Here is a 27,882-nt window from a genome sequence, read left to right on the forward strand (position 1 = left end):
TAGTTACTTATTAAGTCCCGTTTAAGTCACGGTCAACTCACCTACTTATTTAATTTCAAACCGATTTATTAAATAGAAATTGTGGTTAAAAATAACTGCTATCTATGTTTTTCTAATAATTGTCTGGTGTTTTATTTCGTGTACAGTGGGAAATAATTTATTTTAAATAAAGAAAAATACCCAATTGCAATATCATAATTATCCTTATGTTAAAACTAGCCTTGACCTGTCTTTGCGACTATAAACAGGGTCTAACCTAAGTGAATATTACTGAAAATCTTATCATAGTGGCAAATGAGAACGTAGTCGTTGAGCTTGTAGCCGCACCATTGTAGGCGCACCATCAAGGCAATGTGAGTGGAAACTCAGCAGTGAACAGCGGAGCGTCCGGCGCGTCATCCATAACAAATGTAAACATGTACATGCGTGTGGCCTCATTGCACGCTGTTCTAATCCCTTGGAAGCCCGACGCTGCACGCTCCGCTCGTCGCGCGCCGCGCTCAGGCGAGCGTCTCCGCGCGGCGGGCGCGGGCGGGCGCGATCTGCCAGTGGCGCCGCTTCACGCCCGACGAGCGCCGCTGCAAACGAGACGCCTATACATAAGATAGATAACAGATCCCCCGGATTTGATTTAAAAATATCTGTTCGGCGTGAGTCTGACCCATCCTTGCATGTATAATGATGAATCTATTACGATTATTTAAAAAGGGATAAAAACTACACATAGGGGAGATATGCCTCAAATTTTTCATGTAACAGAAAACCTAGAATTGTCCTCACCCAAATATTGCATACCGACTCAATTGGCGTGATATGCTGAACTGAACTATTCATGCTCAATTATAAAATATTATTAATAAGAACTCCATGCAAAATGTGTCACATAATTGTAAAAAATTTGTAAAATCACTAATTAATCAGATCATACAACAAAATGTATTCTAATGTTCTAATTATTTTAACATTATATTTTATTGATTGTAATTGTTCTACCTACCCTATAAAATATTAATAAATGCCAAAGTAACTTTCACCAAAGGGACAAAATTACAATATACCCAAAGTGAGCCAAATTACATCGAAATATGTACAAAGGATGCCAATGGAAAGCCCTAGGATGAGCACTAACAATTCCCTATTAATCTTAGTATACAATGAGTGTCTTGTCTTCATATTACTTACCACGCTATCGCTGACTTCCTCAAAGTCCATGGGAGACTCTTGTTGAGATGCGTCGGGAAGGCAATCTGGAATATAAAGAGAATAGTTTTAGTAACAGATTTTCTTAAGGCTTACATATTTCGCAGGCATATGGTTTTTGGCCTGTGTGAATGTCTTTAAAAAAAGAGCATCTATTTTTTGGGTTCCATAGTCAACTAGGAACCCTTATACTTTAGGCATGTCCGTCTGTCTGCAATTTGGCATGGATATATAAATCAATCATCCCGACAATGTGCTAAAAAATAAGTTTAGGGTACCTCCCCTACACGTAAAGTGGGGATGTTTTGTTTTTCTCTTCAACCCTATCACCTATGTTGTTGGACGGGTTTTTCAAAAGGAATAAGGGTCTTCTAAAACCATTTTTGATAATGTAAATATTTTCGGAAATAATCGCTCGAAAAAAAATGTGCCCACGACGTCACTTCTAGGAATTCCGGCCAAAAATTAGTACTGGTCATTTAAGAGTTAATAAATATAGGTAGGTTTTACAATATCATTTAAACATGCTTGGACAACTCACTAATTGTAAAACAAATAAAATAATTAACTAAGGTGGTTAAATTCAGAAGGTCGTTTGTTGCGGTTTTCCTACACGAGCTGTATTTGTTTGTCACACTAGACTCTAGAGAATATAAACTGTTTTCCTTTAAAGTACCTATAATGTATTATTAACAGAGTATACTGTGGCAGCAATTATATAAATAAACATAGTTATGGACGTTATGGTGTTAATGACTACGGTCTTTTATAGTTTTATTTTCAATCACAGTAGGTAAAACTAAAGCCATATGTAATATTACTTAAGTACACATATTTAAATTACCTACTGAAATTTCTAATGCAAAACTTACAAAAATCTGTCAGTGATTTGATTTAATCTTCGGATGATTTTAGAAACTGGAGACTAAAGGCAGTTTTCTGTATCAGTATGTAAATTATTTCTCGCGTCTTAAATACTCTAACTCGCAATAGTAATTTCAGTTCGTATATGAAGTTATTAGTCCGTGTGAATCACCACGCTAGACCGCTCCAACCACTATCACACCAGCGAGCCGACGAAATGTCATTGACTCCTTATCGGACCATTTCAACTACAGCTGACTTGGTTTCCTAAAATAATACTTGCTAAAGTGTCATTCTATGGAACTTTAACTATGTAAACAAACCGCCATATTGAAATTGTCTCTAAATGATGAATTTACTTGTGACTTTTGTTTACATAGTTAGCAAGTTCCATAGAATGACAGTAAGGGTCTCCCCTGATATATCGACGCGCATTCGGCAAAAGCCGATAGGAAAAAGCTTTATGTCCACGCAATAAGAGCGAAAAAGTCGTCGTTCGGCTCGGCTCGCATCGGCCGGCGCCTGCCGACGCGTCGACGGCTTTTTCGCTCTTATTGCGTGGACATAAAGCTTTTTCCTATCGGCTTTTGCCGAATGCGCGTCGATATATCAGGGGAGACCCTAAGTCTTCGTGACAAACTCATAACATTCATAAAGTATTTGAAAACGGCTTTCATATTGTGTGGTGGCAGGCGTGTCTCACTCCGCGATTTCGTCGCTTTGCTACAGGTAGCTAAAAGTACATCCGTTCGACCCCAATTTTGGGGTTTGCCATAAGCCGCGCGTGGCGCTGTCGCCACCTAGCGGCCATATCTGTGCTAAGCGTGACAGACGCGTTTTGTTAGAGAGTGAGTCTTCTGTACCTAGTACTATTATTTAATTTGTGGTGGTGGGCAATATCGGGGGTTCAAACCTCCGTTGTGCAATGTGCAGTAGAGAGCAGAAAAAATTGTTTCATAAAAAAAAGTACAAAGATAACTAACAGTTTAGTCCGGATCCTTATCTTATAAATCTTATAATACACAGACAAGAAGTTAAGTCGAATGTTGTCCGTCACTCCGTAACCAGTTTTATGTTTAATAGTCTCTTAAATTTTGTAGTCATAAGATTATAATTGATATCTTATATGCAGCAGAATTCAAAATAACCAACAAACGCTCTTATTCTCTTTACAATAAAGTCGCGTTTAGTTCATTTTTAACAGATCGCCCTCTTAGCAACTTCTGCTGCAGACTTTACATTGTATGGGTTAAGATCCTGTCCTATCTTCATCATATTAGCTTATGACTTTCTCTGAGATGACACAAGAAATAATGGAGAGTAAATGCATGATATGCACGCACTAAATACTGTATACTTTAATATCATACAAATATGTAACACCGTATTAACATACTAACAAAAGTTAAGGTCGACTTTATTTAACAACTGACGTATGGTTTTCTGTCACCTGTAATAACGGGTTTTTGTTTATTATGTTGTAAAGATAAATGGTTGTTGTACCTTGTATACTGAAATATATTAAATTCTGCGAATTTATTTTCCATAATGTCAATATCCAGAGAGGAAAATGAGGACGACCTTTGTATCGAGAATTGAACGTCCCCTTTCCTCTTAAATTGCAAAATATTTTTGAAATCTTACATATTTTCCTTATTGAAATTTAAATATTAACTATTATGAATTCAAGTAGATCTACCAATACTAATGCATATATACGATATGTAGATTGATCGAATAATAAATAAAGATTAATTGATTATATATAGTTGTTATGATTATATATAACAGTAGAAACATTGAATTGCTACACTGTGGAAAACTTTGATTATCTCTTTGACTTCTAACCTAGATGCTAGATAAAGATTAATGCTTTGTTTGACCGCTGTAATTATAGAAATAGTCAGCAGATTTCTGTAACCAAGTTCCTTTAAGTATGCTGCTGCGATTTTTAAATCTGTATGAGTGTATCTGGTTCCTGCTGGTATAGGGCTCAAGCCTAGCTCCCGCGAGCCGGACGCTTTGGATGTCGGCGGGCCGGATTGGAACGCGTCGCGGGCCGGGGTTTGGAGAGCCCTGGTCTAGATCCAGAGAAGTCGGCCAAGTTACTGTTTATTAAATATAACGCACCTATATTCTTGCTCAAATACTAAACGTTTCGCTTTTTTTAAATAAAAATTACTAAAAATGTAATATTTGTCATTTTTTAAGTACCTAGTCTTGACACCCGCATCCGCATCCGTGGATGTGAGCCTTTAAATATCCGCATCCGCGGATGTCATTAAATCTGCATCCGCAAACATCCCTGATATGACTGATAGTCTGTCTACGACAAATACGCCACACACATTACTTTTTACTTATCATGATATAGTCTCGTCTTTATAAATCTTCTGGGATAGAAAATTGTACGGAAATTTTACGACTTGTAATATACTCGTATCTAATGGCCAAGGTAATGTATAGCACATATAGTATTTCCTTATTTATATTACTCGTAAAACGAGGAAATATGAACACGCCACGAGGCATAACTAAGCAAGTATTCCTGTTTCTATTAGAATAGCTTAAGAGTATATTAGATTAAGATTAGACCATCTATACATTACATTGCGGTATTTGATTGGTCGGCTGAATTGGATGTAACCATTATAGTCTTCTATGTAACTAAAATCGCATACGAGTTCGCGCGCCGTCTAAATTAGCCCTAAGATTGTATTGTACTTATAGATATTTCTTGTGGATGCGTCAACCAAGGCGTATGTTATGGTTATTTCAACCGTACACTATTATACTAAATGTGTTTGGGGCCTATTACCTTTTAACCTAGAAACTACTAAACAAGTTTTGATAGAATTTATCCTTTTTGTTTTGGAAATCCACCGACCCTTGAGGTAGGTGATACAGAACGCTTACATGCTGGTAAAACCACGGGTATTAGTTTAGATCTACAGTACCGGTCAAAAGTTTAAGTTCACTCTGCGAAATAAGGTTATCATATTTAATTATGTTCAAATATAGAATATGTTTTGAATTTCAAACGTTTAATTGTTTCCACGACTACCAAATAACAATAAAAATACCTCTTGGAGGAATCGTTTTATGTTATTCGGAAAATTTGATCCATTTAATATTTTTGTTCCGTATTTCCTATGAGATTTCGTGAAGTTAGAAATCATTTAAAATGGGTCGCAAAGCCGATTTTAGTGTCGAAACTCGTGCTGTTATTGTAACTCTGTCAAATGAGGGCTACACGACGCGGAAAATCGCTGAAAAAATGAAGGTTTCTCAAACCGCTGTCGTGAGTACTTTGAAACGAAAACAAAAAACCGGTCTTAATTGCAGTCGATCTCGATCAGGTAGGCCAAAAGTCACGTCTAAAAGCGAAGACCAATTTATTTGCGTGCAGAGCAAACGCCAACGTACTCTAACTGCTCCAGAAATTTGCGAAGAACTCAACGCCACCCGAGAACAGCGAGTATCGGTTTCGACAGTGCAACGGCGTCTGCGAAACTATGGTCTAAAAGGTCGTATTGCTGCCAAAAAACCCTTGTTACGTAGTCAGAATAAAGTTAAGAGGTTGAAATGGGCCCAGAAACACAAAAACTGGACGTCTGAACAGTGGTCTAAAGTTTTATTTTCTGACGAATCGAAGTTTGAAATTTTTGGAGGGAGACGTCGTCAATATGTTCGACGACAAGTAGGCGAACGAATGATAAAGCAATGCGTGATGCCAACAGTGAAGCACGGTGGAGGATCAGTTATGGTCTGGGGATGCTTTGCGGGTGATAAAGTTGGTGATCTCGTGAGAGTCAATGGCATAATGGATAAGAAAATGTATCATAACATTTTGCAACGTCACGCTTTTCCATCTGGAAAACGGATTGTAGGCAGAGGTTTTGTTTTCCAACAAGACAACGATCCCAAGCATACGTCGAAGTTGTGCAAAAACTACATTTCATCCAAAGAGAACCAAAAAGAATTAAAATATATGGATTGGCCTCCTCAATCGCCCGACCTCAATCCGATTGAGTTGTTATGGGATGAATTGGACAGGAGTGTGAGAAAAATGCGGCCAACTAATAAAGAACAGCTATGGGAATACCTATACATTTGTTGGAATAAAATTTCGACATCAACACTGCAAAAACTAATTACGCGAATGCCGAAAGTGTGTATGGCAGCATTGAAAGCAAAAGGCGGATATTTTGAAGAGTCTAAAGTTGGCAAAAACTGATCTTTTTTATTTAATTGTGGTTTTAAATTAGAGAATTACCTTTAATTTATTATGTAATAAAAGATTATTAAATACTTTTATTAGTACATTGTGTTATAGCTTCATTTAACCGAATTTACAGAGTGAACTTAAACTTTTGACCGGTACTGTATAGTTCGTTTTTTTTAGCATTAGAAAGAACTTGCAAGAAGGTAAGTGATCTTGACATGTCTTTTAATTGAAAAACGCTTTTTAAAAATCAAAAACTATTACTTATGAAAGCACAAGAATATAAATGATCGTATTAGATTCATAATTGTTACATATTTGCCGTAATTTATTTTTAAAATGTGTTTTCAATTTAAAGACACACCAAGATTGTTTACCTTATTTCTAATGCTAAAAAAAACGAACTATAGATACTAATTTATATTTTCTGTGAATGGCTAATTCAAGTTTCTTAAAAAACCCGCTTGGTAACATCCTCAACCACATACAATTGGGTCACATTGTGTTAACTACTATAAGTTCATCGACCACAATTTTACGTTATCTGTCTCACCTATTTAAACCCGGTTTTTATTTAAAACACCGCTATCGCAAACAAATAAGACAATTAAACGACATCTAACAACACTTATCATTTATTTTGTAGGTCATGCTCATGAGATATCACGTTTTTGGTTGAGAGGAGTTTCCTTATCCTCAGTTAAACCGAGAAACCACTAGCTCAACTGAATAAGTTATTCCGCAATTTTGAATTTATTCGTTTTTAAATTTTAGAAAATTCAATCATTATTTTATATTAGGAAATATATTCATACGGAATAATATTTTGTATTAAAATATACTATTATAAGAAATTTTGAGTGCATACTCGATGCAGAGTTGCAGACAGGACATCGCTTCATCTCATCGACTATTAGTAGTACATTTATTAGACACACCTAACATAACTCACCTTCAGTAGGCATGAGCATCTAGAAGTGTATTCTGAACGGTCTCCACAGCCCCGGCGATATTCTGACTGAAACTGACAGTATTTTCGCCGCGTCGACCAGTAACGACGCCCGCCAGGACGCTGCATATATCAGTCGTATGGTTGACTGCGCCGCGGTGGAACACACCATGTGTATAGTTATAGCTGCACAGACCGGTACATTAGACAACTCACCTTCAGTAGGCATCAGCATCCAGAAATGCGGCCTCAGCAGCCTCCATAGCCCCGGCGGTATTCTCGCTCGTTCTTCCTCACTGACTGACGCTGACAGTATTTTCGCCGCGTCGACCAGTAACGACGCCCGCCAGGACGCCGCGTATATCAGTCGCATGGTTGACTGCGCCGCGGTAGAACACACCATGGGGAACAGGTTTTGGTGGCGGCGGAGGTTGTAGAAGGATATGCCTGTGAATTAATAAAGGCGCGATTAGATGAGAAAAAAAAGTTGCACAACTCTTCCTATTTGGTAAAGGGGCCCAAAGATTACCAGTTCTCCGAACGATATCAGCCTGTCAGTTGTTCGAAGCTGTCAAATTTTGCGTTTAACTGATAGGCTGATATCGTCCGGCGAACTGCATGGTAATCAGTGGGCCCCTTAAGCTTAACTTCTACGTCATCCGGTTACACTACACAGACCAGGATCCGGTTATGAACATATGTATGTATAATTCATCATTTCATAATATCGGCTCATTAGTGCCGACGCTACGGTGAAACACCTAACGTACCTAACTAAAACAAACCCACTTTTACATACCTACATAGGTTGCTACTATCAGCCCCCTTTGGCTTTAGTTTTGCTTGTGATTGTTTTTTGGTGTAAGAAAAATCTTTCAATTTTAGCAATATAACTACGAAGAATAAGGAAGTACCTTGACAAGTTGATGCATCTGACAATGAAATCGCATGTTGACAAGCCGTTATATTGACCTTTCAGTGCGGAAGTTAATTATCATTAATTAAAAATGTTTTCAATAACTTCAGGGTCTGGGTTAATTACACTTTCGTCGGATCGAAGTTAAGAATTGATCAAGGACCTATGATTTAGAGCTTAAACCGCTTTATTTATGGCAAAATTAGCTTTCAGTCTGAATGAAGAATACCGAAAAAAGATATGGTTATTAATGATTCTAATCAGTACAACAGTTAATGTCTACATTAAGGTAGATTCTAGCATATCAAATTAAGCCCTGCCAAGGCAGCCTTTAATAACAAACTTACTTAGGTTTCGGCAAATAAATCCGGTTCGGTCGGACAGTAGAAAACGCTAAGATGAGGAACTAATAATACCCTAGCGATTAAATATCTACTTTCTCAAAAGTACAGTCGCCATCAGATATATCGGAGCGGCCAAAGTGCTCACAAATATCAGAACACGCCTTTGTCAAGGCCCTAGGGTGCGCTGCAAGTTCAGATATTTTTAAACATCTCGGCCGCTCCGATATACAAGTGTAGAAGATAGAAACTGTACTCTAAATCTTGAAGGTGCGTCTACGCGAGGCGAGCCGAGCACGAGCCGACACAATTCGTGTATGGACCGACTTACAAGCCACGAACGAGCGCGCTGCGAGCGTTTCGTTCGTGCTCGGCTGCGTTCCGCCAGTTGTCGGTTTTTTGACGAACATAAAGGGATTTGCTTCGCGCTCGCAGTGCGCTCGAGGACGTGTTCGTTGTACGTCCACACTTGACGCCGCGAACGACGAAGCCGAGAACGGCTCCGCTCGTGCTTCGCTCGTGCTCGGTTCGTCTAGCGTAGACCCACCTTTAGGATGCTGCACCTAAGTAGGCTAGACTTAATTGCCCTGCTTTACCAGAATAATTAAATACCCACTGTAAAACTAATTATTCTAATTAATGCGCAAACTCGTAAATTATTCCACGCAACATTGTAACCGAGCCGGCTTAGCTTATCTTTTAACAACTGGATTGTGCAGATAGAGACATTATCTTATAATAACAATGACTGTATAATGATTAGGTAATATTGGAAGTGCGTTCATTGCATTTCTTGTACTTAGAAACTGAATTCGAAAACGAACGAGCAATGAAGTCAATGAGTCAATATGGAACGTTGATGGTATACCTACAACTAAGCGTCTATCTATACGTACCTAGGTGGCATTTTTAGGTGATACCCGTGATACCTACTTACAAGATGTATGATCAACTGATCAACTTTTACTATAGCAGCAACTCGGAAATCACAAAAAATACATTGTATCAAATTGAGCTTTAAATACGGAACTCCTAATTTTTTAGGGTTCCGTACCCAAAGGGTAAAACGGGACCCTGTTACTAAGACTTCGCTGTCCGTCCGTCCGTCCGTCTGTCACCAGGCTGTATCTCACGAACCGTGATAGCTAGAGAGTTGAAATTTTCACAGATGATGTATTTCTGTTGCCGCTATAACAACAAATACTAAAAACAGAATAAAATAAAGATTTAAATGGGGCTCCCATACAACAAACGTGATTTTTGACCAAAGTTAAGCAACGTCGGGAGTGGTCAGTACTTGGATGGGTGACCGTTTTTTTTTTTGCTTTTTTTTTGTTTTTTTTTGCATTATGGTACGGAACCCTTCGTGCGCGAGTCCGACTCGCACTTGCCCGGTTTTTTTTGCGATTTCAGTGTCTTATAACAAAAGTTGCTTTTATAGTCAGTCGCGCATATGTATAGTCGACATAGTGGTATATCTTGTATCACGTGAAAAATACATCTCGTATTATTAAAGCGTCACCAACAACACAACATTGACTATCGTTTATAACAGCGATCGGCAACCTGCGGCCCGCGGGCCGCATGCGGCTCCGGAAACTGTCACTTGCCGCCCGAGTGCCGCCTTGGCTATTTTGTATGTAATAGTGACAAACGACAATGTCTCATAAAGTCATAAATATTAACAAAGTACGGCCCGCGTCATTCACCTCCGTTAACTACTATGTGGCCCTTGGCTGCTAAAAGGTTGCCGACCGCTGGTTTATAACAAATCGTTATTGAGCCGAGAGCGCAAGTGTACGAAGCGGACGTGTTACTAGAAAATATTAAATTTATTAAATAGTGACCAAAGTAAAAGGGACCTTAACTGCCGCAAAGTGTGGACTATTATTGTCCAAAGTGTTAACGTGACTTATAACATTTCAAAGTGAACCAGCATCGTACGCACCGCGGTTGTACCCGCCTTTAAAAAGATGAGCCACCTAACGCCACAAGCACCGCCAGAGCAAGGACCAAATACGTATACTGATAGCAATCAACTGATAGCAACTGGCTTTACTGCGGCTGCTGAGTCACAACTTGAATTAAACCTTAGCGCATTTAAACCCACTGATATGGAAACACAACAAATAACAATGAGAAATAAAAGAAAACAGCCTGACGATGACTTTTGCACAAAATTTGAAAATTTTGAGTCGAAAATCATGGCAATGCTTACAACTATGTCTGCCACCCAAGCTAAGCAGTTGAACACCATATCTCAGGATGTATCGCAAATAAAGGACCAAATTAACCAAATTAAGATTACAACAGAAAAATTAGCAGAAGAACAAGACAAAATCAAACAAGATTTAATAAACATAACTAACTTTAACCAAAATACTGAGCAAAAGTTTAAAACCTTAGAATGTGATGTCCAAGAGCTTAAGGGATCTATATCCACACAATCTAGTGGAACAGTTACATTCGATAATATGATCACTGAAGTTCGTGAGCGATCGGAAAGGGAGAAAAATATAATTATATGTGGTATAAGCGAAATTACAAGTAACAACATCGAAGAGAGACGCCGCCATGACATCACCGAAGTCAGTGAAATTACAAATTCTGTCGTTCCTGAGCATCCTGAACCCCAAAAAGTAATACGGCTAGGAAAGTTTGCTGAAGGAAAAACTCGTCCAATAAAAGCGTGTTTCACATCTTCAGACACAGCGAAATTGATCTTACGGAACCGGTCAGCAATACACAGTGAAAAGCCAAACGTTAAAATTTACTACGACGAAACCCCACTCCAGAAAAAAACAATGCAAAACCTAAAAGATGAACTAAAACGCAGAACTGATAACGGTGAGACAAACTTAATTATCAAGTACATCAAAGGCGTCCCGAAAATAGTTGAGTCAATTCCAAAAAACTACACAGCCAAAATTCCACCGAAACACAATCTGCCATGAACAACGTAAAAATCACATACCAAATATCAAATAGCTACCACAATCTTACAAAAGATATCAAGGCCTTGACATTCCTATACACTAACATACGAAGCATAGTAAAACCCGGTAAACTTGATGAGCTAAGGGCTATTTCAGAATCTACAGCAAACAAAATACATGTGATTATAGTTACTGAAACTTGGATAAAGTCCGAAACCGAAGCCAAGAGGATACAGCTGCCAAACTACACACACTATTACAATTATAGAAACAACGGAAGAGGAGGAGGAGTTTCAATATTTGTCCACAACAATCTCAAACATAATTTTATCGAAGGATCATGTAAAAATGATAATCACTACTTATGGATACACTTAAACAAATTTTCTTTGGACATCGGTGCAGTATATAAACCTGAGAGAACAAATAACGAAGACTTTCTAGAGACATACTCACAGCAGTTGCTAGCACGCAAAAGAGCACTGGTTTTCGGAGACTTTAATTATGATCTCCTTAAGCGAAATCGACCTACTTTAGCCTACAAACGCATGTTACTGGAAAATGGCTATAATATACTTAATAAAACTGAGCCAATTTACTGTACTCGAGAGACATCAAGCACAAAAACTATTTTAGACCATGTCTGCTCTAATATTAAAGATATCCCCTGTCACCTCGCAGTCGTGGAAACCATGATTTCTGATCATAAACAGCTATATTTCGAAGTGCATAAATTTAAGCCAATAAAAAATAAAAAAGTCCAATATGAAGCAATCGACTATAGCAAACTTAATAGTGAACTACAAGCAGCCAATGTCAGCGGATGTGATGGTGAGTATTTTAAACTGGAGCAAATCATCACAGAAGGGATCAGAAAGAGTAAAACAATAAAAACGAAAATACTTAACCCACCAAGAAGAGATTGGATCAATAAGGATATCATAGACGCCATAAACCAACGAAATCAACTTGGATACACTCACAGAAGATTAGAACATGATGAAGCAGCAGAAGAAGAATACTTACTTAAAAAAAGAGAAGTACAACGTAGCATCCAAACCACTAAAAGCAACTATTACCAAAATCTGTTCCAGAAATGTTCAAATAAACCCCTAAAGATGTGGACATTAATCAAAGAACTCAGCAATAATAGTAAAAATACCAGTAGCCCACCTCAAAAAATTGAAACAGATAATGGTCATATTTCAGATCCTACCGATATATGTAACTACTTCAATCATTACTTCGCTAATGTAGGGCCTACTCTTGCAAATAATATACCCGCGCAATATCATAATCAATCTCCTAACGTTTCATCGTTCATTAGTTCATCGGAGCTATCTGAATTCTCACCTACAAATACGCACGAGATTGGAATGATAATTGATAACCTGAATTCAAATACAAGTACAGGACTGGATGGTATCACTTGTAAATCAATAAAATCTATCAAAAACCTTATTTTGGATGAACTAACGAACTGTATAAACGATTGCCTAAAGACTGGATCATTTCCAGATTCACTCAAAATTGCTAAAGTTAGTCCAATATTTAAATCTGGAAGTAAAACCGACGCAGGTAATTACCGGCCAATTTCGGTGCTCCCAGTTATTTCGAAAATCATAGAAAAAGTAATATATACCCGTCTGGAACAATATCTGCAAACTATAAACTTTTTATCTCCCAAGCAATATGGCTTCCGCCCTAAATCAAATACCCTATCTGCTTGTATAGATCTCATTACAAATATCAAAAACAAAATAGACCAAAAACAACTGGCTCTAGGCGTATTTATCGATTTGCGTAAGGCCTTTGATACAATAAGTCACAAATTATTGCTAAAAAAACTATGTGCAATTGGTATAAAGGACGCTGCTGCTAACATTCTAAAGTCGTACCTGACTAATCGATACCAAATAGTAAAAATTGGCGAAAATCAAAGCGCTCCTGAAAAAATTACTTACGGCGTTCCTCAGGGCTCGATTTTAGGCCCTCTGCTTTTCCTTACGTACATCAATGATATTACTAACTTAAATTTAAATGGGTCAATTTCATTGTATGCCGATGACACAAGCTTATTTTATTTTGGTAGCGATGTAACAACCGTACTGAGCCAAGCTCAAGAGGATCTAAATACCCTACAAGAATGGTTCCAAACAAATTTACTGACTATAAACGTTACTAAAACTAATTATATAATCTTCAGTGCTAAAAACAAGAAAACAACTCACTCTCAACCTTTGACTATAGACAATCAAGTACTCACCCGAGTAGAATCCGAAAAATATCTTGGTCTAATATTGGACAGTCGTTTAACGTGGAAGCCACATATTGAGAAACTTCAGTCTAAATTGTCATCTCTTATGGCTATGCTCAGAGGTTCAGTAAAATGTTTTCCAAAATCGGTACGATATATTGTTTACAATTCTTTGATAAAATCCCACATAGAGTATTTGATTGAGGTATGGGGATGTGCAGCGAAAATAAACATAAAACCATTGCAACGAGCACAAAACAAAATCATAAAACTTCTCTTTAACTATAACTACCTAACACAAACTAAAAAAGTATACAAAGAAACCCAATTGATGACACTGTCCCAACTATATAAATATAATACGTGTGTCTTAGTGCGAAAAATTCTAAATAAAAAAATTCACACACAAATATCATTTACAACAAAAGTTCAAGTGAGAAAACGCTTACTAAGGCGACCCAATGATATATGTCTTCAAGCACCGCGCACAGTATACTATGGCAAAAGAAACTTAATGTATGAGGGCGCACAGTTATATAATAAACTACCTAACCAAGTAAAAGAAACAAAATCATTTCCTATATACAAGAAACAATTAAAAAATCACATTTTAATCGATGATTCCGAATTCACATAAGTCACATAATTATAATTATAAAACGCCAATATAATTTAATTATACCTATGAATATAAATACTTAAACAAACTTACAGCAATTATGAAATTAAATAAAAAATGAATTGATATGAATTACTTGACAAATGCATCTATATATATACATATAATTAATAATACTGCCCCCTCGACATGCCCTCGAGTTTACCGGCAAAAAAAAAATTAAATAAACATAATAAAATATACAAATAAAAAATAATAATTATAATTATATACTTAACACACAATTATAAATCGCAAAATTAAATAAATACACATAATTTTAACAAATAACTTAAATAACATTATATAATAATTGCTATCGGCGCGTAGGACGCCATAGCGATTGAAAGTTAACACGTAATAACCCCATTGCATGCTGTAGGACTGTTATCGCCAACTGTTGGGCGAGCTCGGAGGACATGTTGACCGCGCGGACCAACCATTATAAACGCGTATCTTTAGCGCGCTCACTTTATTAACGTCTAGGTCACGTTACGCTGGACTGCGCGACAGTCTGGTCCGTCCGCGCTCGCGCGGTGACAATTTCACTGTACTGTTACCAGTTGCCGATTCGCACTGTATAATACCCACTTTTAAAATAAATAAGCTGCTTTGTTTAGTTTTAGATTATATTTTATGTTATTCGTGCACTTTGTAAATAATGTACATAATGTTTGTTTGTATTTCTCTGATGTAAGTGAATTATAATTCTTTTGGAGAAATAAATTCTTAAACCATAAACCATATCAAATTGTAAAATGAGAATTGGTTTTTTTGTTATATTTCACAATAAAAGTCCATGTTACTATACCACACCATGTGACACCACACACAAGTAGCGTAATTACTCGCGAGTGCCAGTAGTCACGTATGCGCATGCATTAGCATTTTTGTCGTAAAGAATCCTAAATTCTTTTATTTTTTATTCGCCATATATAAGGAAACATGTGAAAAATATGTTTCTGGTAAATATTACCAAAGGCAATGAACTTTAAGTTGGGGTAAATGGTTTATTTAATAGAGCAACAATGCAAAAAGTAAGAATGAATAGCAGATTAAAAAAAAGCAAAATTATAATGTACATTTATTATAATTATTATTTAGGTAGAACGCTTGTAAACATTAACCCAATTATAGTTTCTTTCGTAAGTAAACCTCCTCTTCTTTCTAAGCCGGGTTATATAGGTAATACAGGATGCCCCAAAAATACGTTGACAATAAATTTTAGGAAAATATTACTATTTAGTTACATATACGTCTTCTACAAAATGTCAATAAAAGCTTTGACACACAAACGCAAACGATAGTTAAACTTATCAACAATATGCCGCAGTAACAAAATTTCTAAATGTATTTTGGGCCACCCTGTAGGTATAACTTGTAACTTTGTTCCGGTTTATTTTACATATATTGAAATAAAACGTTATGCAACCGACCGATTTAACCTTCGTATGTTTATTACAATGTTGTTGATATAGTTTTAATTTGTTTACGATGTCATATGTCACGCTATCAAGCCAACAATGCACTCTCGTAGCGATATAGTAATTGGTATTATTATAATTGGATGAATAGTTTGTGTTACCAAAATAACATAAGTAACTAGCGGCGATAACAATATAATATTTTTTTTTTAAATTTATTTACACATCACAAAAACATAATACAAACAACTTAAAACTAAGATGCGCCACAGAAACTTGTGAAAGTTTATGCGTGGTGCAAATGCATCACTACGCTCAAACTGCATGTGTAATGTTTATATACCTATATTCAACCCTGTAAGCGATTTCGAATAATCTACATTCAACCCACTGAAACTGTTGGCCAAGTAAGTTATTTTATATAATAGTGTAAACTCTATATAGCGACACTCAAGAGACCAGACGTATTTTGTGCGCTATAGAGTTTTCTTTATATAGAGAGAAATTAATATTAAAGTAAGGCAACTATAGCCAGCAAATGCCGACGTTATAGGGAGTGAATCGAGTGACGTTATATGGAGTTTACACTGTATATGAATATGAAGCCACTACGACACTGTCTAATTTTAGTATTAATTTTATTTTCCTTTTAGGTAAAAGGTCAGGGGTTTTCACTTGTTCATACATTCTTTCATGTTTACAATAATTCATCATTTCCTCAGCTAGAATTAGCGGGATTACCAAACCGAAACTTACTGAAATATATTTATTATTTCAATTTTCAGAAAGGTAATCTGTCAAAAAACACCCGCGATAAACGGAGTGAAAAAATCCATGACGTACTGGAGTCAGTTATGTAACGCTGCCATACATGACCCAAAAAATTTTTATTAAGCTATGAGCTTCATCACATCTGATATTTGAGTAATTCTAAGCATTTCTAGCCTGAAGTGGGGGGGAGGGTGGGGTACAAAGACGGCCGCCATCCGTCATCTTTAAAAAAAATCTACTCTGATCCTGGTGGGTACTAGGGCAAGTTTGGTATCATTTTCGTATAAACCAAAGACGTAGAATTCATTGCTGATATTTGTTTTTTCAATTTCATAGTAATTTTACAAGAAAAACGTAAAAAGGTGAAAAATTTGGTTGGAGATTTTTGCTACGCGGAGCCGAAACTACAAAAGATAGAAAGTTGAAATTTGCACACTAGATTACATTTATAAAGTGTATTATTTATTATTTATTATTTATTATTATTATTTATTTATTGGAAAACCAACAGCACATGAAACATATTAGCACTATGTATAAAAATCGAAGGCCAATTATAGGTTTTCACAGATAGAAATTACATAGAAGATAACTTCGCTAAGTAAGTATATATAGTTTACAATTTACAATTGTGTACAAGAGATAAGAAGCGATTTTGAGAAATTCAACCCCTAAGGGGGTTAAAAAGGGGATGAAAGTTTGTATGGGGTTCAAGTTTTATTTTAAGCTAGGAATTTGAAACTTCGTAAAACGATATATTATTAAAATACAAGAAAACTAATTTCAGCGTTTTTGAAAATTCATCCCCTAAGGTGGTGAAAAAGGAGTTGAAAGTTTGTATGGATATCAAAAAAATTTTCGAACGCGGGACTTGAATCTTTGTATTTGGGGATATTATTAAAAGACAGGAAAAGTAATTTCAGCGTTTTGTAAAATTCATCCCCTAACAGGGTTAAAAAGGGGTTGAAAGTTTGAATCCATTACAAATCCGAGTAGACACACATTTCTTATTGCCTCCCAGGCTTGAAATGCTTAGAATTACTCAAGGAACATATGTGATGAAGCTCATAGCTTAATAAAAATTTTTTGGGTCAACTTTATAACTGCTTCCGCTAGACGAGCCCTGACGAAGTGTCTTGTTTTTTTTTTTCAATTTTGATAGGAGGTGAATGAGGTTATAACTAATAATATAACTGCCACAGGTTTCTAAAAACGGCACCTACAACACAAATATAATACGATAAACCGATAATTGCATATTTAAATAGCCAGGGAGCCCCTGGACAGTGTTACAGTGATAAGCATAATTAATGTTAACATTTCGTAACACATAAACACTATTAATTCGAGTAAATTTGATTGTTTACGTTTTAACGAGAACACTACAAATACATAAAAACTTTCCACGTACCTATAGTTTATACAACATGCAGTGCAAAGTAGATACCTAAACGAGATCTTCTGAGATAAATTATGAATATTTGAAGAGAACAATTCAAAGAAATGCTTGTAAATAAAGAAGAAACAAATACATTATTAAATCATAATACGTGGAAAACAGAAATGTCACATTTGCAAAAATAATATTCGGAATTTCTTCCCATCATAACGGGAATTTGGTAAATATTATTATATTTTTCCTTAAATGACATTTGGACTGTAATAATAATTGTTTCAATGTTACAATCATTATGAACTTACATTACATTGCATGACTGATTTAAAATATTTATTTAATTCTTTATCAAAGATTAGATATGACTAAAATTTAAATCGTCATAAAACGCAGTGTGCAAAACGCACGCGACACTAGTACAATATTTAATTACTTGCAGATTAACGTCAAGCATAAAGAATTAACATAGATTAACCCAGATCCTATGTTTGTTTGATTGTGAATTCGACCGGCACTATCTTTATCGTGTTTAATCCTTAGATTATTTCCTCACGATCACACAATGCGTCTGTACTTGATCTGTACTCTGTATGTATATAGTGCTTGTTGTAATTTATTTCTTCGCTTCGTCCCACATTACAATTGCGCGTGTGGTTATCTTTTTTGTCTTTATGTAACTATCTTATGTTATTTAATTTAATTCCCTTAGTGTACAGTATAAACTTTCAATTGTGTAAACTTGGCATGATCTCCATGGTCAACTGAGGAACTTTCACATTGACAAAATAAACTTCACCTCTTTAGTTATGTTGTATCAAAGTTGTATTTGAATTTATCACTTTTGCTGTATATATGTTGTCACCGGATATATGTAGTTATAAAAGTTATTTTCATATGAATGAAAGGTAAAAAAAATATATATATATATTTATCGCGTTGTACGGCATGGCCATTTTTGGTATTGTCTTGTCAATGTCAAATGTCATTTTCAGCTACTGCCATAGACAGTAGTCAAGATGGCGCCGGTCGCTGCTGCAAAGGCTGCGTTCAGCTTATGATAGGGCCGTGTCGTACGGCTGCGTTCGTGGCCCACAAATGGTCTTGCCGGAAGATCAGCGCTGGCCCTCGGGTCAGTATTATGCTGAGGCGAGCCCATTTCGTGGTAAACTTTAACGCTTTCCAACTTTATTAATATTTGTAGTTTTTAGTTATACTCTTGTATGTAATCTTAGTTTTAAGTTTATCACGAATAAAATGCTTGATTCTGATTCTGATTCAGATACATGGATGGACGAGGAATGTCACATCGCTTATTGTACCTACATAAAATAGGGACCTACTTATGTACTGCTATAATTCCGGTCAGTAGGCGTGACAACAAAGGATGAGACTGACAGATCAAATTTTAAAATGCCCTAGTAATAAATACAATCGTTTAGTAAGTGCGATCTGTAGGAATATCTATGCAAAGTCAAAACCCATAGATTTCCTTCGTATTCATCACTACAACATTGAAAGAGGGTTAGGAACGGGAAGTAAGTCCACTTCACGAAGGATAGAAGTTAACTTGTAACCTATAGTTAAGTTATAAAACTTACCTCATATCGACGCGCACGCCAACTATTATGGAGCCGCGACAGAAGCCCGGACTGTCGGCCTTCTTCGCGTCGTGTCGCACGGCGCCTTTGTACGACAGGCTTTAGGAATGCTCGCCTCTTCAAGGACAGAAGGTATCTTAGTTAAGTTACAAAACTTACCTTGTGGCTTCCTGTTGAGGTAGAACTCCAGCGTGCCCTGCCACATATCGACGCGCACGCCAACTATGGAGCCGCGACAGAAGCCCGGACTGTCGGCCTTCTTCGCGTCGTGTCGCAAGGCGCCTTTGTACGACAGGCTTTAGGAATGCTCGCCTCTTCAAGGACAGAAGGTATCATAGTTAAGTTATAAAACTTACCTTGTGGCTTCCTGTTGAGGTAGAACTCCAGCGTGCCCTGCCACATATCGACGCGCACGCCCACTATGGAGCCGCGACAGAAGCCCGGACTGTCGGCCTTCTTCGCGTCGTGTCGCACGGCGCCTTTGTACGACAGGCCGTAGGAATGCTCGTCCTCGCCGAGGAGAGACGTGAATCTGAAGCGATTGTCGGCGATGTTGACTTTGTCGGTGCCGATGCCTACCATCTGTGGACATGGACATGTCGGTTATATTAGAATCCTACGTTGGTCAGAAGTCTAAAAGAGGTGGTGGTAGATTTAACTTAAATAATAATACATTACACATATATTCACAACTTATGGGCACGAATTCTATGAAGCAATTTGAAATTATACTCAATTTGAATAACAAACTAACTGCCCGATTCAAACTTTAAATGTTTCTAAGCGTACAAATTTCAGGGTTCAGTTCAGATGTCATAATGCGTTGCATACGTTGCGTACGTGGGATAAAGGTCTCTGCCCACTAAACCGTATCATACCATGACCGTGCTATGAACGTATCAGGCACGGAATGTAACGCGATACGGCCTACTATGCCCACTACACCGTGTCTACATTGTACATAACGAGTTTAGTGCCCGTAGTAACCGCGCATCATCCCCATAGCATCCGCCTATAATCCCCGTAGCATCCGCGTTTCATCCCCTTAGTACCCGCGTTTTATTCGCGAGAGCAATACCCATCAGAAAGAGCCAGCGTATAGTTATCAGACTGGTAATAGCGAGCAAGAAATATAGCAACGCGTTTATAACGGGCTTCGAACGGTCACCATACGCGGTTAAAACCCGTATGCCCACCGTTTCGCCGCCTGCACGCACCGTTCTGGCAACGTTGCGTGCCATGCACGGAGCGTTTCGGCACCGGCAAAATATCCTCGCCGACTATTTTTGCCGGTCCGTGCATGGCACGCGACGGGTATGGTCGGTGACGGAACGGGCTAGTGGGCATAGTCTCATACTTTTTCATACAAAGAATATTTTTTTGCCTGACACGTTCATAGCACGGTCATGGTATGATACGGGGCAGAGACCTTAAGTGTGTCCCTCGCCTAATAAATATATTTGATTTGGTAAGATACGTCAATTAATAGATCTAGAAACGATATGGATTAGATATGTCAGTGTTAAAAGTGACGTTTTTGTTTGAAGAAGCACTGACACATCTAATCCATATCGTTCCTAGATCTATTAATTGACGTATCTTTAAGTTCGAATAGGGCTGTAATAGTAGTATAGTGGCATATGCTGCATAGGTACCTAATTTAATTATCATTATCAGTGAACTTAACACATGTTCTGTTCGAATTATGTCTATCTATCAATACGACCTACATTACGTGATTGTCCAATTACAAATTATTACGTTTGACTCTGATGAGGAAATAATGGACGATACATTACTTCATAAGTTTGACTCTGGCGACAACCATACACGTGCGACCTAGACCCTTGCGCTCTCAATCATAGGCATTTAGGCAAACTGCCAAGAAAACTACAAAAAGCTATCTCGGCTTGCCTTGAGAAAGAATGCCAACAAATTATAGGGAACAAACTGCGCATAAGTAGTGTCACGAAGCTTAAACAAAAGCTGAAAGAAACCAACCGCATTGGTTTACTTTTTGACGCAAATGTATATTGTACGTAAACCTTGAATGGGCTCAGCTCAGACTCAGACTACGGATGAGTTGTATTATTGGATAATTTAATTTGTCATGCGTGTGCGTCTGCGTATTCTCCGTCTGTTAAAGAGGGCATACTTAAATTGGACAATTCGTCTTTAACTGGAATGTCTGCTTCTGTTGACATTGAAAACTACCCTAGTTTTGTTACATCTAGTGTTAAAAAAACTTGTAATCACCCATAATCCCTAATGTCCCTAATTTGACTACTACATGTAGTCCACACCGGAGATCTAAGAATAAAATAGGTTCTTATTATGTCAACCAGTGCCATATTTAGTCGCAGTAGTAATGATGATCCTTGCTGAAAGATGAGGCTCTATCGCGGAAACCGAAATTCCTTTCTTTATCTGCCTCTCTATCTTTACCTATCGAATATGCAAGAGAGGAAGATGACGGTTTTCGATTTTTCGATATTGGTAGTAGGCTCTCTGTGTCTCCTCGCACCGCAGCAGTACTGGAACTGTAGAACACATCCCACTTCTAATGGCATCGAACATTACCCTAATACTACTACTACTGCTATACTATTAGGCCCATGGTGCGGTAAGATAAAAAATACTCACAATATCAGTGCCATATGTGTCTGTTAGCATCTTGATTTCCCAGTAATAATGATGGTCCCTGCTGAAAGCTGTGTCCCCTCGCACCGCAGCTGTACCGGAACTGTAGAAGGGGTGGAACGTGACTTGCTTCTGGTTGTCTTCGAACACGACCCAACTCTGGCTCTCTTCGGGCTGTTGCCATTTCCATTCGCGTACTGAAATGGGATTAAGAGTCGTCAGATTGATGAGGCTTGATGATTAAGAAGGAAGTAGGTACACTATTTATTTAAGCAAAACTATTTCACGATTTTTACGTTTACGTTTACGTTTACATATTTACTAATCTAGATTTCAATGCCTTTAAAATGGCTATCTCTATGCAATGATTTTAGATTTAGAAAAGATTAACCCCCTTATTCATAACATTTTAACGGGCCTGATTTACTTAAATTTTGTTTTATCCCTTTATTAGATATACATAAGTCAAAATGAAAGATAAAGACAGATGATTATTAGCTAATTGAGGTTTGTAGCGCGTTTATGAAAATGGGTTAATATATACTTATAACTATTTAAAAACACAAATAAAATATTGATAAAATAATTTGATTTGTTCCCAAAGTAGAAAATATTTAAGTTAACTAAAAAACAAACTTAATTTAAGGTAAGTAGATATACATTTTTTTCTATCTTTATGGAAAATGTGGTCTTATGACAACTTAATTAAAACTGCACTTAGTTGTGTGGCAATAAGTTGAATAGGTAAACACTTATACCACAGATTAAGTATAGTATTACCATACAGAAAGGACACTTCCTACAAAACCGAAGTTTGACTGTGATTCAGTGTTGAATCATGATATCTCTTTCTAACTTATGGCACTATCCCTTTTGACTATATAGGGTTATCAAAATTCAAGTCATTATCTTATCTGTGGCCGTGCACATAAATACAAATACAAATACAAAATCGTTTATTTGTCCAACATAGGTATGAATAGTACATAAGTACAGATCTTATAGTATTACTGTTGTATCACTATGTTGTGCCATAAGGCGTACAATTTTTTGTCATTAATGGACTGTGACTACATGCTGTGCACAGTTACCATTAATTATAGTCTAACAAAAATTCGCTTACACTATAATATGTTTTGTCAACTAAATATTTAAAAACTTTACTTTTAAAACTTGTCATATCCTCTAAATTTCTTAATTCATTCGGTATTTTATTAAAAATTTGTGGGGCCATTCCAAATATACTTTTCCTATATAATGCTGTTTTGGAAGGCATTGAATTTATTCTGTTCCTAAGACGTATACTCTTAAACTGTTGAAATAAGTGGGGATTACTTTTAACAAAAATTACAATTTCGAAAATATACAAACAAGGTAGAGTTAATAGTCCTAATTTTTTAAAATATGGTTTACATGAACCCAGTTGCTGAATTCCACACAATGATCTAATGCATCTTTTTTGCGCTTTAAACGCTACTTCTCTGTCAACTGAGTTTGCCCAAAATATAATGCCATACCTTAGTGTTGATGTTACATAAGCTTGATATGCCGTCAAAACAACTGGTTCACTAACAATCTTTCTTAAATTATATAAAACATATGAAAATTGATGCAGTTTCTTACATATAATGTCTATTTGATTTCTCCATGTCAATTTATGATCTAAGCTTATTCCTAAAAATTTTGTCACATCCGTTTTCTCAATTTGTTGCCCCTTATATGAAATATTTAAACTACATTTATCATTTCGCCTTTGTTTAAATGTCATTATTTTAGTTTTTTCTAAATTGATTTTTAAATTATTGCTAGTTAACCAGTTTATTACTGACTCTAATGTCTTGGATATTTCAGTTTCATATGTTTCTGGATCTTTACAAGTGAACATTATGGTGCTGTCATCAGCAAAGAGTACCATTGGATACTCGATGGCTTTTGGCAAATCATTTATATAAATAATAAACAATAAAGGGCCTAAAACGCTTCCCTGAGGTACGCCATAATGAATTTGTCTAACTTCCGATGAATAAGTGACCTCAGTTTTCGTTTCAACGCATAGTCTATTTATTTGAGTTAACTGCTTTCGATTAACCAAGTAAGACTTAATCAAATTATGCACATTACCTCTAACTCCATATTTATATAATTTATCTAGCAATATTCTATGATCTACAAAATCGAAAGCTTTCGACATATCCATGTAAAGTGCTGATACCGGAACTCTCTTGTCAACATTTGTTACTATTACTCGCATAAGGTCAAAAATAGCCATATTAATAGACTTACCTTTACGAAATCCCATTTGTTCTTGCGTGAATAAGTTATTCTTTTCAAAATATCCGTAAATGGAGTTATGAATTACTTTTTCTATAATTTTTGAAAAAATGGAAAGCAGTGCAACTGGTCTATAGCTGGCTAAATCTTCCTTATCGCCTTTTTTAAAAAGCGGTTTAACAATACCTATTTTTAATCTTTCCGGGAATTCTCCCTTTTCTATACATAAATTAGTAATATGACTGATCAAAGGTGAAATTATACAGGATACTGCCTTTACTACTTTTGTACTAATTCCGTCGTAGCCCGTACTGTTACTGTTTTTTAAAGAATTAATTATCATTTTAATGTCATGGGAATTAGTGGGCTTCATAAATATAGAATTAGGTAAATTGCATGTCATCGTATTCATATAATTATAGTTATCATTTTTAGCACTCACAATATTATTTTTTTGCGTTGATTGTATGTGATTCTGTTGTTTTGACTTACTAAGAGTTTGGTCAATAAAGTACTGATTAAACGCTCGCGCAATTTTTTCCGGTGATCTTATAGTTTTGTCATTAAATATTACCTGTTGAATATTTTCCATCGGTTGTTTAGATTTGTGTTTATTTATAACGTTCCATGATGCCTTTGTTTTATTATTCGATTGTGTAATAAAGTAATTATTTTGTGCTTTCTGGGTAAGTTTAATAATTTTTTTCAGGCGCTTTGAGTAATTTTGAAAAATTATTTTATCGTGTAGTTTATCTTTCGATAATCTATATTTCCAAAGTAATTGGCGTTTACGCTTACAACAACTCTTTATTCCTTTAGTAATCCATTTAGGTTTTGACGTTGAAGTAACTTTAACTTTTTTAATAGGAAAGCACAAATTGTAAAGTAATTTGAATTGATCTTCAAAACAGTTGTATGCTTCATTTGGATTAGTAGCCAAATAAACATCATTAAATTTTAACTCTAATAGACGATTTCTAAACTTATTAATGTTTTCCTGACTTAAATCACGCTGCTTCTTAAACTAATAAGCAAGAATACATGTTTTTTTAACCGGGCATTTCAACAGTTGAGCTGTATGGTCCGAGAGGGCAAAGTCAATCACCTCACCTGCACTTCCTCGCACATTGTGTATAATATTATCAATACAAGTATTGCTGGATAATCTAGTAGGCACAGATATTTCTAATCTTAAATTATAGGATGACAACAAGTTTTTAAATTTTATGGATTGCGGTGTTCTTTTGAGGATATCAATATTAAAATCACCACATAGTACGACACCACATAGTAAAGGGACGTCAAGTTGTGTCAACCCTAATAATTGCTTGGAGCAATGCTGAGACAAACGGAGCCGAGTTTGCCGGAAGTCAGGAGTGTCTCCCCACTGCTTATACCTATAATGTAGCTGAGATAAGTATGTTTTAAGAGATATGACATTCTAATAAAGCACATTTCTCTATAAACTTGTAATTCTAGACAAATATGACTGAAGTTAGTGAAGTTTATCTTAATGGAATAATCCAGGTGGGGAAAAAGATGTACAGTATGGATGACATCTAAAGTAAAAATAAGTTTTTGGCAAAAATTTCATTTTTGGTACAAGCTTTTATCGCTGACTGTACTTTTCTTATGACAGACAACTAATACTCATCGAGACAATTCTAAAAACCCCTATCACAATTAGGTTGCATTGTTTCATCACAGAGTCCCTATGGCCACCTCCTGTCTCCATCATCAGATCAGTTTGACAGTACCATATTATTGTATTGTCATCAGAACCACATACAGCTGCCAATTTTCATGACGCTACGGTCCTTGGAAGATGGTTAAATTAGTTACCTTAGATTCCATTACATAGTTACATGTAACATGTATGTATGTATTAGGTCGACCTGTATGTATAAAGGTCGACCTAATAAAAGCTTGTTAATAAAAATACTTTACACAGTGATGATGATCCTTCCGGCTGATTTCGACCAAGGCAACCACTTTGGCTCCTATTTACACAGTAATATTTATCTATAATGAATGACACTGGCTACAGAACTCTTTGTAACTAAACATTAAAAAAGTATTAACTTTGGTACTATCATTGTCTGCTCCGGCGACTCTTACCGATATGCAATAGAAAATTAATCCAAGAACAGAACTCTGACTGTCTAATAAAAATGTTTGAAGTTCCACAACTTGAAAGCAAATGATTTGTTTATCATATAACATGATTGATATAAAAGGGTAGAATTATTAAGATCAGTAGCACTTCTTTTATCTTATCAAAGATATTCAAATAAATATCTTATCCTATTATTACTATGTGATAAAAATAGCTGTAGAATGTAAATAAGCCAAGTTCATTCATTGATTTTAATCAGGTGATATTTTAGATTATGCTTTTGCAATGCAGAAGTTTTAAATGAGTTTAACATAAGCACACTATATCTTAGAATCTTAGGGTGCTATTCCAAGGTGCCACATATCCAATTTCTTTGTCCAATGTATATTGTGTCTCACATTTTACTTTAATGAGAGAGTGAGACGCACTGACATTGTACAAAGAAATTGGACAGGTCGAATACCACACTTAAACAGAGATTTTAGTGAAAGAGACCTCCATCTGCCAAAGTTATTTTACCTTGAACTTTAATACATATAGTGTACAAGATTTTGTTTTATCATTTTTAAGCAAGTTTTTTCTCATTAAGCAACAAGTTAACTTATAGTTTAAAAATAAAAGAATATTTACAAACCTTCAACGTCCTCTCCACATGAGCAGGGGTTCATCTGCTTCCATGGCACTGGTTCACGTTTCTTGAAACACTGACAGTATGGTTTGGCATATTTGTTCTCACTGACTTTAGATTTTTGTGGTCCGACCAACATATTGACTGCATAAATTCGTATCACAAAGTAAGCAAACGGGTTCACTTCACTTCGTTATTTCAATACAATGCACAAAATAACAACACGTAACGTACGAACAACAGCACTGTATCGCAAAAAACAAATAACTGACGGTTGGCAGCAGTGACAGCAAGCTTATATAGTAAGTGGTCGTTCAGAAATGTATAAAGTTGTCAGACCTTATTACTCTTTTCTTTTATTCGGCATTTAGAAAAGGACAATTAAAATCAATCATTCAAAAATAAATAATAACTTGAAAAACTTTATATCAATGAAATGTAATTAGAAAAAATTGCATTTCGTAATAATATCAAACAATTTCTATCAAGTATGTCAACTAAAAAACATTGCTTAATTTCCGAACGAAAACAATGAAATTTGACGCAAGTCTGGAAAATTCCGGAAGTTTCGTTTGTCTCATTTTCATTTTCTCTCGTTATGCCGGGAATATTTAATTGTTTTTTAAGAAAAAAATATTAATTACTTTCGAAATAACACTTATAATGTCTAATTTCATTAATGTAAATGCTGA

At 36.1% G+C, this 27,882-nt stretch overlaps 1 protein-coding gene across 1 annotated transcript in view; it reads right to left on the reverse strand.

The window, feature by feature from the left end:
* The window catches only part of LOC134669953 (SPRY domain-containing SOCS box protein 3-like), a 29,717-nt gene extending 2,253 nt beyond the window's left edge, over positions 1-27,464 (reverse strand). The window contains exons 1-5 of the mRNA XM_063527585.1: positions 27,197-27,464; positions 22,179-22,372; positions 19,892-20,117; positions 7,455-7,685; positions 1,183-1,247 (exon numbers count right to left, since the gene is read on the reverse strand). Of these exons, the coding sequence (XP_063383655.1) occupies positions 1,183-1,247; positions 7,455-7,685; positions 19,892-20,117; positions 22,179-22,372; positions 27,197-27,329 (849 nt within the window). The 5' untranslated portion in view covers positions 27,330-27,464. The remainder of the gene's footprint in view (positions 1-1,182; positions 1,248-7,454; positions 7,686-19,891; positions 20,118-22,178; positions 22,373-27,196) is intronic.
* Positions 27,465-27,882: the final 418 nt, after the last annotated feature.

Source organism: Cydia fagiglandana, chromosome 13 (genome assembly GCF_963556715.1).
Source record: "Cydia fagiglandana chromosome 13, ilCydFagi1.1, whole genome shotgun sequence".
NCBI classification, from domain to species: Eukaryota; Metazoa; Arthropoda; class Insecta; order Lepidoptera; family Tortricidae; genus Cydia; species Cydia fagiglandana.